Source organism: Hevea brasiliensis, chromosome 13, assembly GCF_030052815.1.
Source record: "Hevea brasiliensis isolate MT/VB/25A 57/8 chromosome 13, ASM3005281v1, whole genome shotgun sequence".
Classification (NCBI taxonomy): Eukaryota; Viridiplantae; Streptophyta; class Magnoliopsida; order Malpighiales; family Euphorbiaceae; genus Hevea; species Hevea brasiliensis.
In genome coordinates, this window is record NC_079505.1 from 25,115,666 (window position 1) to 25,132,006 (window position 16,341).

The 16,341-nt window shown below is 25.9% G+C and overlaps 1 protein-coding gene across 1 annotated transcript; it reads left to right on the top strand.

The window, feature by feature from the left end:
• The first annotated feature begins 392 nt into the window (after positions 1–392).
• Positions 393–13,897, top strand: LOC110657128 (putative clathrin assembly protein At5g57200). Its single transcript, XM_058133008.1, has 15 exons — positions 393–648; positions 771–840; positions 1,820–1,917; positions 2,592–2,730; positions 2,933–3,060; positions 3,170–3,262; positions 5,249–5,299; positions 5,471–5,536; positions 6,117–6,182; positions 6,392–6,472; positions 6,567–6,644; positions 7,626–7,820; positions 7,913–7,988; positions 12,105–12,232; positions 13,392–13,897. The coding sequence occupies exons 1-15, from the start codon at positions 559–561 to the stop codon at positions 13,758–13,760; spliced, it is 1,728 nt and encodes a 575-aa protein (XP_057988991.1). The 5' UTR covers positions 393–558; the 3' UTR covers positions 13,761–13,897.
• Positions 13,898–16,341: the final 2,444 nt, after the last annotated feature.

A 16,341-nucleotide genomic window follows, 5' to 3' on the forward strand; every position in this document is an offset into this window, starting at 1 on the left:
CTATCTGTTATTATCTCTAAATTCAAATAATGAGTACTAAACATAAAAAAACTCAAATTCGATATAAATATTATTTTTTAAATTTAAAAACAATTACACACCATGTAATTTTATATCAATAGAATTCAATCAGATTGTGTATTAAAAAATACTTGATTTACTATATTCTGTAATTAATTGAAAAGAAGAAAATGAATCTTCTCATAATCCTTCTCTTAATTGGTCAAAATTTTTAATTAGTTATTTAGTCCTCTATTAATTAGCGAAAAGAATAAAAGTACCCAATTGCCCTTTCTTATATTTAGACATATTTTGTTGCGCACATTTTGGAACTAAAGTGAACAACCTTAAGAAAAATTACAGAAAAAAAAAGAAAAAGAAAAAGCAAAACAACAAAAGCTCTCTTCTCTCTCCCTCTCTCAAATCAAAACACAAAAAGAAATCTTCATATCCTCAAAGGATTTTTTTTTTTCTCTTTTTATAATTGTTAAGGAAAGTTTCTTTTTGTTTTGTTTTGTTTATTTTCCGGGAAAATAGTTGCAGAAGGGGAAAATAATCATGGGGACATTTACAAGCTTTAGAAAAGCTTATGGAGCACTCAAAGATACCACAAAGGTTGGGCTTGCAAAGGTTAATAGTGATTTTAAGGTAAAAATTATTTAAAGATTTTGATTAATTTTTGTTCAATTTTTATTATAAATTGAAATCTTCTACCTTTTGCATTTATTAGTTTGATAGTTTCTGGATTTCATTTGATTTTTCAATCAAAGGAATTGGATATTGCAATCGTAAAGGCCACCAATCATGTCGAGTGTCCTCCTAAAGAACGCCATGTTCGAAGTAAGCTAATATAAATGTTAAATTATATGGAGATTTATATATAATTTTATATTATGTAGTTGGGAAAAAAAAAATTGTGGTATCGTGTTTTCATGTATAAGAGATTATGATTTAATTTTTATCAATTTGATATCCTCTGTTTTCCTTGGTTAATAAATGTGGCCGAAACCATCAATTATCGTTAAATAATGTTTATATGTTAAACATGTGGCACTGATATGGTGAGACATGATACTTATATGACTTTATGTGGCAAGTACAAGATGTTTACGTGTCGTCAGTGCCACATGTTTGCTACACCAATATTATTTAATAGTAACTAACGATTTGAATCATATTTACTAATAGAAGAAAATATACGGTATTAAATTGATAAAAATTAAATCACAATTCCTTACGTGTTAAAGCAAAACCACAATTTTTTTTTATTTTTTCATGTATAGTTTTATATTTATATGTTCTTTGTAGTGTTTAATTATTTAAAGAATTTGAATCATTCGCAATCACAATTAGATTTAGATTTTATATTTTATGAGATTTTTTTTCCCCTTCAAATAATTTTGAAACATATAACAAATGTAGGTTTTCTATGTGTATTTTGAGACTTTAAATGACTTAAAATGACATTTTTTTCTTGTGTTTAAATAAGTAGAAAATAAAAGGAAATGAAAGAAATAAACTTACTTTTTCTTATTTAGAAAGAGAATGAGTGAAAAGAAAATAATTAAAATTATCATTTTATCCTAATTATGAAAGAAGAAAGAAAAATAACAATAAAAATAAAAGAAAAGTATGTAATTTCACAATTAAAAAAACTATTTTTTTTTCTTTTTTTTTTTATAAATCGAAGAGAAAATATTCAAAGAAAAATATTTTTAAATGGGTATTTTATATTTTTTTTATTATTTATAATTTAAAAAAAATTAAAATTAAAATATGATATATCATAATCTTATTTAGTTTTCATTTTTATGTGTAGAGATCTTTTCAGCAACTTCAGTAGTACGTCCACGTGCAGATGTGGCATACTGCATTCATGCACTTGCCAAGAGACTATCCAAGACGCGAAACTGGACTGTAATTCCTTCTTTAATTTTATTTTTATATTTTAAATTTGCATAAATAATTTGAATATTCTTCATAAAATGCCTTTTATATAGCTTCTCCCAATGACAGACTGAAAAATAATAATTTTTTAAGTTAATATATAAAAAGATAAATAATAAAATATTATTAAAAAATATTTATGAATTTATCATATTGACAATTATATCATTTATTTTAATAAAGTTCATTATTGAAAAAATTACAATATAATTTTATTAATAAACTTTTAAATGCATATTTTTTTTGATTAATTTTAAATTTTATTAAAAAAATAATTTAATAATTAAATTTATGAAAAGTCAATATATAAAAATAGGTATAAATATAAAATTTTTTTTAAAAATTCACCATTGGTGTCTCCTATTCTTTAAGAGACGACTTTATGAGTTAGAGTCATCTGTATTTTTTGAGACAATTTTCATCCTCTAACATAGAGACGATGAAATCTCTCATATTTGGAGACGATTATGGCCACTTGATTAATATGAAATGAAATCTTTCTTATTAAAAAAAAATATAAATTTTAATTTTTTATAAATTAAAATAAATATTATAAATGAATAAAATAAGTTTTGAATACGATTCTAATATTATTGGGTTAAAGCTGATTAAATTTTTTTTTTTAATTTTTATGATGTTAATAGGTTGCAATAAAGACATTGATCGTCATCCATCGAACATTGAGAGAGGGAGATCCTTCATTTCGAGAAGAGCTTATAAATTATGCACGCAGAGGAAATATTCTCCAAATTTCAAATTTCAAAGATGACTCAAGTCCAGTGGGTAAATCACTTAAATTCTTTTCTAAATTTGACCTATAAAAAATTTAATACATAAAATATAAATAATATAATCTATTTATTAAATATATAAATTTCACACATTTAGATTTTAAATTCAAATCGAGTTGATAATATGAATGTTATTTCATTTTTATACATGAATTTTTTTTTTTTCTGATTTGACTATACATATATGTACGTAGCATGGGATTGCTCTGCATGGGTTCGAACATATGCTCTATTCATAGAAGAAAGGCTAGAGTGTTTAAGGATTTTGAAATACGACATTGAAGCTGAGCGTTTGAGAAAATCATCACTTGTAACAACCAAGGTGTGTATTTATATAATTATTTAATTTTAAATAAATATAATCATATTATGATATAATGTAATTACAATTTGAATATATTATTATATAGTTTAATTATAATTTTAAATAGGTACACAGTAGAACAAGGCTTTTAGATCGAGATGAATTACTGCATCAATTACCTGCATTACAACAACTTCTTTATCGTCTAATTGGTTGTCAGGTAAGCATGGAAATTGGTAGGAAAATTCGCATAATTAAGTATGATTGTTGACAGAAATGATAGATTTAGCAGTAAAATTTTTATTATTGGAAGTATAAAATTTTTTATCATAAGTTTATAATTGTAATAAAAATTATTGCTTAAATTTGATTCATTGTGAATCTAAGATACAAACATGTAGAATCTATATATTTAATAAGTGAGTCCTACTATATATCTTATATCTGGAATCCATAATAGAAAATTTTTATTTGGTGTAACCTTTATACATGCAGTGATTTAATTATAATCATTGATCATAGGCATCCACCACAATCAACGGTTACAATGAAATCATTGTACATATATCGATTTCATTGTATAATTTTTTCATAATAGATCAAATCTTGTGTTTTCCCAAAATAGTCCAAGAGGGGGGGGGGGGGGGTGAATTGGATTTTAACAATTTTTCGGCCCTTGCTTGTAGCCTAATGAAAAATTGTGGCTTTGTTTAACTAGGTGCTTCTTAATATATAATGATAGTGATATGTATTTCAAGAAAGAGTCCTTAAGTTGCAATTCAAGCTTTAATCAAAATTTATGGCTGTTACAACATGCATCACAAAATATTCAACTAATTTCTCATCATACTTATAAATTCTCAAATATACCAACTCAATCTATTCATTTAACATTCAATGTCATGTATAAAAATTAAATTGTACAAAAGTAAAGATGTTAAGGTTGGAGAGATCAAACACAATGATTTTTATAGTGGTTCGACTTAACTAGCCTACATCCACTCTCTCAAAGAACCCTCTTTGAGTCGTCTTTCCACTATTAGCTCTTTTAAAGGCAAGAGACCAAAAGCCCTTTACATTTTTTCAACACCAAGCTTTTACTAAGGTAGCTTGAACCCTTAACAAGTGCTATCTCAAGCACTCACACTCTCAAGCTTCAATAGGTGCTTGTACAACATCTCTTAAATGCAATTCAATGTTTTAACACTCACTCTCACTTAATACAAATCAAGCTATAAAGAAGAGATAAGTTGATTTGCCAATTGTAGCTCAAAGACTTTAAAGCTCTTGAATGAAAACAATAAATGAAAAATCAAAGTTGGAGTTCAAATGTAAGCTTTCATCAATTCTAAAATGAAGTAAAGAAGGTGTATTTATAGTCCCAAATCATTTTAGACCGTTTGAAACCTTTTTGGAATGTTATACACACTGCTCAAGACAAAATGACCATTATTTTGTCTTTTGTGCAGTTGAGATACGATCATTTAGCAAACTGATGAAATTTTGGCAACAGCAGTAAACTAGTTAGTAAACTAATGTTTTAGCAAACACATTAGCAAACTAATATTTTAGCAAAGCAGTTAGCAAACTAAGTCAATAGCTGCATGTCTCAACTTGTAATATTTTAAAAAAAATGATTTAGACCTTAAGAAAAAAATAAGTTCCAATAGCAGTATCCAAGGTCATGATGAGAAAAAAAAATTATAAAATAATTAGAAAATAAAGTTTCATTTTTGAGCTCCATTCGACTAAACTCTCATCTATTCTTTTCATATAAGACCTAAGACTCAATCTCTACCTCTATGACTTTCATACCTTTACTTTGGGTTTTGGTTTTCATAATCTTGTTCTTTTCTTATCTTGGATTTGTCTTGAAATGCCTTTGAGTATCCTTTCTCCTTAGGTGTAACTTCAAAGGTTATTTTATAAAGAATAGAAAGAATCTACACATCACTTTAAAGTTGGGTTAGATAGATTCTATTTGAGTTTTGTTATCATCAAAATCAATGCTCATTTTGAGCTACACATGGTCAACATCTTAGATATAAAAAAAATCCTATATTTTTTTATGTATTATTAATAGCAATTATCTATGTTGTTGTTATATGTTAGTTGCATAATTCTAATTTTTTTAGTGATTTTTAAATTCAATTTTTCTTTGTATTTTTTTTCTAAATTTTTTTATATTATTCTCTAATTTTTGTAGCCTGAAGGAGGAGCTTATAGTAACTATCTTGTACAATATGCCCTGGCCTTGGTATGCATCATGTAACTATATACATCTTATAATAATAATAATGTTTTAATTTAAAGAACTTTCTAATATGAAAAACCATGCATATGAATGTGAATTTTATTTTATTTATTATTATGTGTCACTCAAATTTATGTATAATTTAACTCTCAAATTAAAATATTATTTATGTAGGTATTAAAAGAAAGTTTCAAAATATACTGTGCAATTAATGATGGAATCATCAATCTTGTGGATATGGTAATACTTCCATTAATCTCTTAAATGGCTTTTTGTTAATTTTTTTTATATTTTAAGACTTGTTTGTATTATATATATATATATATATATATATATATAAGTTTTTTCATATTTTAATAAGATTATAAAATTTCAATTCATTTAAAATGACATAACTTTCTCTTTGACTAAGAAAATATTTTTTGTTAATTCATTTTAAGCATCTCAAACATAATAAGAAAAATATTTTCCAAAAAAATATTTTTTTTGCAATTTTTAGCGTTTGGAGCACTTAGGAAAATAATTCAACAGAAAATATTTTCTTAATCAAAGTCAAAACTCAGTCATTTTTTAAAAAAATGACTTTCTCTTTTTAAAAGAGAAAGTCATTCTCCATTTTTTAGATTTTGATAATTTTATTAAAATGTAAAAACATTTATATATACATGATATAAATATATACTTTTAAAAAATATTTTTATGAAAATATTTTTTAAAAAAAATAATTTTTATATAAATTATTTTTCATGAAATAAACGGGAATCTAAGAGTTAATTTATTTTTCTCCATTAATAATGGGAATTCTAAATATTTCTTGCAGTTTTTTGATATGTCAAGGCATGATGCAGTGAAAGCATTAAATATATACAAGCGAGCTGCCCAACAGGTTTTGTAATTATACGACTCTACACTAATCTTACTTCAAAAGAATTTTACAATTAATTATTAAAAAAGTTTATTTTAAATTTCACGTGATATATATTTTATGTTAAATTTATAATACATAAAATTTAAGTAAGAATTTTCTTTAATTGTTTATTCCAAATTGAAATTATTTATTAATTTCATCAGATATTATTTTGAATTTTTCTTTAGGCTGAACATCTGGCTGAATTCTATGAATATTGCAAGGGTTTGGAGCTTGCTAGAAACTTCCAATTTCCAACACTAAGACAAGTATTTCTTTTGCATTAAATAGAAAATTATTTAATTAGTAAATCTTAATTAATTACAATAGCAATCCTTACAAACTTGTTCTTAAATCAAACAGCCTCCTCCATCATTTCTTGCAACAATGGAAGAATATATCAAGGAAGCACCTCAAACAGGTTCTGTCCGTAAGAGACTGGTGAGTTTTTTTTTTTTTTTTTTTATGCATATATATTTAATAAAATTATATATTCTATAAAAAATCACAGCTATATATATATACGTATTATGGTGTATCTAATATAAGCTCAATTTTATATGATAACGAATTAAACAACTATTAGATCAAATATTTGTATAAAATCTTTGTGTATAATTAATTAAAGTGTACATAATGAGTTAACGAAACTAAAAATATTTGATTTAATCATTATTAAATTTATTCTTATATAAAGTAGAGTTTATAATAACAACTTCTTACATTAGTTAATCCTTATATTTTTGTTTCGTTTATTCTTTAGTCTCTCCGTCTAGTTTAAATCAAGTTTTCTATTAGTTAATAGCTCTATTCGGCAATATTAACTATTCTAGTAGTTGTTAGTTATTATAGTAACTGTTAACTATTTTACTAGCTGTTAGCTGTTAGTAATTAGCTATTTATATAGCTGTTAAAATAGAATCATTTGGTAAATTTAGTTATTAGATTCATTGTTAAATGTAAAAATAATGATAGGAGAATAGCTTTTCATAAACTAATCCCTTAACTTCTAAACACTAGTATAAACAATATGCTACCGAACAAGATAAATAAGAAAAGTAGTGTTTTAACTTCAAAACACTAAATGTTACATTAAAAGTTATTACCAAAAAGGGCCAATATATTGAAAGGAGAGAGAAATTGCCATTATGGAAACCATATTGTCGTGTTTTTAAATTATAGAGATTGAATGAAATTCAAACTAACTCTTACAATGGTCGAAACAATTAAGGAATAAATGAAATAAAGAAACATATATTAACTAATATATTTTTTAAAATATAAGACTAAATATTTACTTTTTGTAAAAATAAAGAAATTAAATAGTAATTTTTTTAAAATTATTTTAATTCTATTGAGATGGAATTTAAATGCATTAAATTGATTTTGGTGGCAAATATATTATAATTTGCTCAATGATAGGAATACGAAGAGAGAGAAGAATCAATGCCAGAGAAGCAAGGAGAGCCTTCTTCAGAACCTAAAGAAGAAGTTGAAAAAGTTGAAGATGAGGTTGAAACACCAGTAAACACGGAAGAAGAAGAAGTTCAACCTGAAGAAGAAGTGGCAGAAGCTCCACCATTGATATCTACTGATGATATTACTGGGGATCTGCTTGTAAGATTTATATTTATTTTATTTTAATTAATAATCATTTATATAGTTATTTCTTTAATTAGTTGTCATTCACATATTGTTTTATGTTATAGGGCTTGAATGAAGTAAATCCAAAAGCTTTAGAATTAGAGACAAGCAATGCATTAGCCCTTGCAATTATTCCAGCTGGTAAGTTATATAGTATTTAATTCATTCAAAGGCTCATGAGTGAAATAATTATATAAACTCAAAACATAAATATGTGAATGGAATATATGGCATATTTGATATTATTAATTATTTTAGTAGTCGTTAGTTGTCAGCTATTTTACTAACTATTAGTTGTTAGATAACAGCCGTTAATAATTAGTTGTTTATATAGTAATTTAAAGTATAAGTGTTAAGTAAAAATGACTGTTTTGAATTAGCTGTTAAATATAAAAATAATAGTATTATCTTTTTAACCATAATCAAAATGGTTTCTCAACCTCTAAAAGTTAGGAAATGTAACATTAATGAACTACTCCCTCAACCTCTAAACACTATGCCAACGAACAATATAAATAAGAGAAATAATATTTTGATTAAGATCAAAATATTAAATGCTACCTTAAAAGTTGTTATCAAATTTGGCTTACATGTAAAATAAGTGAGAATTACATATTTATATCTCAAGTTAATAATACATCTGGTCTAAGTAAGTTTTCCCATTAGTATAGGCAAATATTTTCTCATATTATGAGCTATACATATGTGATGCAAATATGATAAAAAAAAGTCAATTGAACAAAAAATGTTATATTTTTTCGTTAATTAATACACTACAAGAAAAAAATCACATTTGTGACAGAAAAATCCATCACAAATCCGTCAAAAATCCAATTTTGTGACGGATTTGTGAGGGAAAAATTGTCGTCATAATTTTGCTTGTCACAAATTTTTAGTGACGGATAAGAAAAATCCGTCACAAATTTTTAATTTATTATGACGAAACATCTGTCAAAAGTTGTGATGGAATTCATTCGTTCATCACAAAAATATTGGTCGGTCAAAATATGAATCCGTCACAAAATTAAGACAGATTAGTAATAGCAAATCCGTCAAAAAAATATTGTCCGTCACAAATTGTTATGACTAATTTTTTTTTATGACGGAAAACTTTCCATCACAAAAGTGTAAGGGATCAATCTGTCACAAATTTGTGATTGATCAATCCGTCACAATCAGTCACAAATTTGCGACGGATTATAATTAGTCACAAAATTAATTTTTAAAATTTTTTTTATATTCTAATTTTTTTAATAATAAACAAATGATAGTGAATTAAGAATATTATATTTGTATAATTAGTAATAAGCCTAAATAAATATAATAATAAAATTTACAATAATTAGTAAATAAAAATACCATATATTATATAAAAGTATCAAGTTAACCATACAAGTAACAAGTTTAGTTAGCAAATCTATATAAACAATATAAATTTATAGATTTTTATTCTAAATTTGGCACTAGGTAATTGAAGAAACTTAGGATTCGGGCTTATTTATGCCAATTTTGACACTTGAAACGCATTCGGAGTGTCTGAAAATGGGAGGCTAAACTATAATTTCGACCTGATTCCTAAGTTGTTATGGTAACCTGTCTGTCCAACCTGAAAATACAGACTCGACCAATGGTCGAATTTCCATGAAACAAAAGTACCTACGCAAAATCCATAGTACCAAGGGTTAGAATAAAATTGTTAAAAAATTAAATAAGCTCATTTGGAGCTCGAAAAAAACAGTGCGAAGTTCAAGGGACCCACCGAAATTTTAGTGTAAAAAAATTTTAAAATTTATATAGTTGCAAAGCTCTCGTCGAGTGGAGCACGCCGGTACTATCAAAATTTTCATGGGGTTCTTGGTTTGGGAGAAATTTAGCCCAAAAATCGAAATGAGCTAAAACTTTCTATGTAAAAATTGGACAATCTACCTGATAAAAATTTGTGATCCAAGTGTCTATGGAAAGCTCTTAAAGGGTAAAAGGGGTTTGAGACAAGACACAATCTGATTGGTGGCTAGATTGACCGGAATCACACCGAAAAGATTGACAATCGCGCGGGTGCATGGAGGCTACTTTGGGAGCGTTTTTCGGCCACTGGAGCGGCAGTCGGCAACGAGGAAGGGTACTGAGTGGTCGTCGGCGGGCTAGGAAGGGAGGGGAGGTAGTGGCCGGTAAGGAGGAGGAAGGAGAAGAGAGAAATAGAGAGGGAAAGAAGGGGTGTAAGGAGAGAGAGGAGGGAGAAAGAAAAAGGAGAGAACTGGTCCGATTCGATCGGTTCGATTCGCTTTGATTCTATTCGGTCTGTCCGATCTAGAATACATGAAATTGAAATTTTACTATGCACTGGGATAAAAAAACGAGACCCAAAAATTTCAAAAAAATTACCGAAGTCTTAGAAAAATTTTTGGAGTTCAAATATATTTTTGGTTTTACCTCGTGGTTTTTAAATTAATTTTTAAAAATCAATGAAATTTATTGTCTTAAAAAAATCAAACCTAAATTTTAAAATTCAGAAAAATTTCAAATAATTTCCATAATATTTAATATAATAAAATAATTATATTTACCTATAAAATAATTATTTAAAAATTAGAGGTGTTATAATTTTAATTTTTAAAATTGAGCTTTTGTGACAGATTAACTTATCCATCACAAATTTTTGACGGAAAATATAATTTTGTCACAAAATTTGTGACGGAATATATTATGCCATCACAAATTTGTGACGAAATGTGTTTATTGACGGAATACATTATTCTATCACAAATTTGTGACAGAATAATGTATTCCGTCAATAACTTTATGACGAAATTATGTTTTCCGTCAAGTATTTGTGACAGACAATTATTTTCCATCATAAGTTTGTGACAGATATACATTCCGTCACAAAATTTTTTACAATAATATCTTTTTGTCACAATTAGTGACGGATAAGTCTGTCTGTTACAAATTTGTGACTACTTAGAGACAGAATATTCTATCCGTCAATAATTAAATTATTAAAAAAATAATTAAAAAATTTGTGACAGATATTCCGTCACAAATCCATCAAATGATGTAATCTGTAAAAATTTTATCTCCAATTTGTGACAGAATTATTCCGTCACAAAAAATCCGTCACAAAAAATCCATCACAAAAAATCCATCACAAACTTACGTTCTTCTTGTAGTGTATATAATTATATTTAAACATTATAATTTTAAATTATATATCTCAAACTTTAATATTAGAAGCAATTATATTCAAATCTCAAAATAGATTTGAGTAATTCTTTCTCTTGCCTGTTAATATACTTCTATCCTATCAATTTTGGAATTCAATACATACAAAGTTTCAGAAAACTATTTCAGGTGTGCAAAATTTATCTAAATTATCAAAGATTACTATAATTTTATTCAATTTTTGCAACAGAACTTATTGTTACTCATGAAAATTTAACTATGCCACTATCATCAACACCTTTAAAATTTTATTTTAATATTCACAAACATTAAATGTCGATTCAATTTAGTCGTAGTGAGACAAGGGAGTGAGTGATACAATCATCTGATTTTATCAAATAATTAAGATTTTAATACTCTATAAATATCAAAACAAAACTTAAGAGGCAGTGATGGGTTTAATTGTTGTGACTGTAAATTAGCCGAAAAAAATAGAGTTGAAGATTTGAAAAAAAAAAAAATAATAAGCATACTCACTACAATAAACTTATACTTTAGAAGTGGGTTTTATGTGTTGTTAAAAATTTAAAATATGCTATTAATAAAAATTATTAGCAAGAACATAATAATGTATATAAACTCCGTAATTTAAAGTTTTTAATAATATTATTATATTAATTTATAGTAGTATTATACATAATATTATATATATTTTTTATTACTTTATATGTTATCTTAATGTTTAAATATGTTACTTGAATTTATTTATTATTTTAATATTATGTGTAAAATAATGTTAAAAAAATATTATTACAATCTATATTTATTGTGGTGATTTGATATTTTAAATGTAATTATCAAAATTAAAAATTTTAGATAAAAATGAAAAAAAACTAAAAAAAAATAAGGAAAAGGTTAACTTTGCTATTTTAATAATTTTGCATAAAGACTTCAGGGTAATTTTCTCTGAGAAATAGAATTAATTTTCAGTATTTAAAAGTAAATTGATTTAATTTCTTTATTATTTTTAATTCTAATAATCATTGGTTATATATATATATATATATATATATATATATATATTTTCAATATATACAGGTGGTGATCATCCATCTTCATCGAATCATGCATTGAGTGAAGTTGATAGGCCAAATGCAACAGGATGGGAGCTAGCACTTGTTACCACACCAAGCACTAATGCTAGCCACGCAGTGGAAAGCAAATTGGTTAGTCTTTTTTTTTTTTTTTTTTTTTAAGATAGAACATATGTACACATAGATTAGTGATAAGAATAGACCAAAATTATGGTAATTTTAACAGAGCCTTTATTTCCATATAATCCATGCTCACACACACTCTATAACCGAAATGGATTCCAAAAAATCAGCCCACTAACATTTCAATATAAGTATTGTGCATTGATTAGTTTAAGTTATTTGCATATTAATATGTCCATTGAATTTAAAGTGTGAATAAATATATATCCATTTTATCTTGTGTTGAAATATTTAATTAATAAATTGAGTTATGAGGATTTGAACTTCGAATCTTTTGGTTTGAGAAGTTTTAATACCATATCATATTAAGAAATTACACGACATAAAAGTTTAATTTTATATATGAAAGCTCTTAAAATAATTTAATATTTCAAATAATAATTACACATATGCACATAGTACAAAAGAAAGCTGAAACACAAGATTTACATAGTTTGAACATCCACATAAAAACCATGGGAAAAAAAATATTATTATAGTACTTGTTTGGCATTAATTTTAGAAGTAAAAAAAAATTATTTTAGATGCTATTAAAAAAATAATTAAAAAAAATATTTTATTATTTTAGTATTCTTATGACTAAAATTTATTAAATTTAAATTTAAATCATTTTCTAATATTTTCTAACTAATTTATTTGAAAAATATTTTTCTCAACAGCAGTTTTAACAATAATGTCAAATAATCTTATAATTAAGGTGAACAAATTACAAACATCAAAAACTCTCCAAATCCTAATTTCAGTAGGTTTACTAAAAAAATCTCACAATCTTCTTAAATAACAAAATTAATAATATTTATATTAATTCATACTGTAAAATTGCATCGTAAACTTTTCCAATCAAGTTATAATTTGAATTCATAAAAAATAAAAAATATATGTAAATTTCAAGTTACATCATAACAATAATTAAGGCCAAGTGTTTAATTTAATTTTTAATTTTACTAGTTTTGCATTTGAATCTTGGTGATTGCATTGATTTGAAGTTGCTTCTCAAAAATTAAATATGCAGTTCAATTATTCTATTTTAATGCAATGGATCAACAATTGATCAGGATGAAAGTGCAAATCCACTGAACTTCATTAATATTATTTCACTTTGAGTCAGGCTGGTGGATTTGATAAGCTATTACTTGATAGCTTGTATGAAGATGACAAAGCAAGGAGACAAATACAATTGCAGAATGCAGGTTATGGACATGGTGGAATGGTTGAAAACAACCCATTTGAACAACAAGACCCATTTGTAATGTCCAACAACACAGCACCACCACCAAGTGTACAAATGGCAATGATGGCTCAAGAGCAACACCAATACCAACAACAACAACAAATGATGATGGTACCTTACCAATATCAATATCAATATCCTCAACGACAAATGCAGCAAATGGGTTCTTCAAATCCTTTTGGTGATCCTTTTGCAAATCTTCCACAAAATTCAATACCTCAACAAGGAAACCATATGCTACTTTAGTAGTTAATTTACTTCTTTTTTTTTTTCTTGGTTTCACTATACTCCTTAATTCTTGAAAATAGGAGAATCATTTTGTTTGCTATGAAGTTTGGTATACTCATTCTTTGTTTCTTAGTAAATAATATATTTATATGCAATTGTTTTTGTATTGGATAAAATTGATGGTGCATTTTAAAAAGTTAGATGAAACATCCTAAGCTTGATCATAGTTGATACTTACAAATTATGGAAAATCATTTTGGTTCATATTTGGTATAGTGGTGAACGTGTATTATACTTTGTGCCTATTTGGCATTGAGTTTGGAGGGCTCAAATTATGTTTCTGAATAAAAGTATTATTTTACATTTTAGATGTTGTTGTAAAAAGTAGTTTAATTTTAAATTAATTTTTAATATTCTCTGATCAATATATTTAAAAAAATAATTTTTTCAATAACAATTTCAACCGTAATGTCAAACAGGTCCTTCATAAATTAGTTGAAGTGCTCATTTTATGAAGTTGATAGTTTTGGGAGTGCCTTACTTTACACTTCTAGTGTCCGAGATGATAAGTCTTTCATCAACCGTAAAACAAGGATGGAAGAATATCCTGATCAATGCACTTAAGAAAATAATAATTTTAATTTTTTTTATTTAAACTAAGTTACACTCATTAAAGTTTATTAATAAAAAAATAATCTTTATGAAATTATTTTTTATATCATTAAATTAGTTATAATTCATTAAAAGTAATAAATAATTTTTAAAAATATTACAAATAATTAATGAAATACAAGAAAAATTATTTATCACCAACATATATAGTCAACCGCAACTTTATATTGTTATTTGCTTCGTATAATACACAAAATCGCTGATGGTGCTGTAAAGATAAATGCTTCTGGGTGGCTTTGCTTCAACTAAGGTAGTTGGTTATGGGCTGGGTTTGTTTTCTAGGCCAGTTCTATGGGTAGGGATTTAATCTTGGTAACACATGAAAGGTAATTTTCACTTACAGACAAAAATATAATGATAATAACATATAATATCAATAAAATATTTAGTGTTTTTAATGATTAGATATTCATTAAAAAAATATTTTTTTTAGAGAGGCTTTGATAAGCTATTCCACAAGTTCATGAATTCACTTAAATAATACAGTGATAAGAAAGATGTGAATTCCATGAGAACTGAGTTCAAGTATCAAAAATGTGTTAATTCTATTAATATCTAAATTATTGAAATTAGATGAGATTAGAAAATAAATTTAACTAAAGCCTAAAATGAACTCTAAAGATCACAATAAAACCTGAGTAAAAATCTAATTAATAAAGCACTTAGTCTAATTATCAATTCCACTTATTCTGTTTAGTAATTCAAATTTAATTATCAATGCAAGAATCAATAATCTTAATTTATTTAATAATTCATTATGAGACTTATTAAAAATATTAATTAAAACCTATAATTTATCTCTCTATAGTAAAATAAATCTCAATTAATTTGTTAAGCACTATAATTATTCACAAAATCCCACAGGTCAAACTTTCTATTTCTGCTCCAGTTATTATTCCTATGATGTTTATTATTATTCACAAATCGATAATTTTCCTTTCTAGTACTAATTATGAATCAAGATCAATCAAATACTACAAATGTTGATATTCAAAAATATTAAATGTAAATAATAAACAAACTAATACAAAATCATTGAAATTAAAATTAAAACCAAGCTACATCAAGTGCCCTAAATAACAATTTAGTTCAACTAAAGATGATAATGAGTAGGGTACCCGTGAAAATCACCCTATTTGAACCCGAACCAGAACCCGAACCCGATTAATATTCTCAAAATTCGTATCCGTCTCAAATCCGATTAAAATTTATTCTCAACTATCCGAACCCATCTCAAACCCGATTGTTATTACCAGAAAACTACCTGAATTCGTTTAATTTTATATATTTAATTAATAATCTATATAAAAAATTATTTTTATTAATAATTTATATTTTAAAAATTTAATAATTTCATAAAATATTTCAATTTTATTTTATATAAAATAAAATATATAAAAATTTATAAATTTTATTATAAAACGGATACCCAATATATAAAATCCGAATTCGATCCGAATCCGTCACGGGTATTAAATTTCAAACCTGAACCCCGTCCCAAACTCAATTATATACTACCCAAACCTATTCTATTAGGGTTTGATCGAATCGGGTGCCAGTAAAAACTCGACCCGTTGCCATCCCTAAGTTCAACATTACCAAAAATTCAAAACCCAATTAACTCATCCTAATTGATAAAGAAAACTAAGTATTGAAATGAAAATAAATAGAAAAAAAAAAAAAAAAACTCTAGTATTGGCCAAAGATCTTCCTCTCCAACTCTTAATCTGCAACTGCATTATAACGTTTCCCCAAGATGAATTGTGGCTAGGTTTAATGTAGTCGGCCGAAAGAAGATCCCCGAACTGGTGTAACAAAAGTGTTTAAATGGTGCTCAGGACAGCCAAAGAAATGGTCTCGTTTTAGCTCCAATTTCTACGAAGAAAATTGGACGAAAAACAATATGGGCTCCACCAAGGCTTCGGCC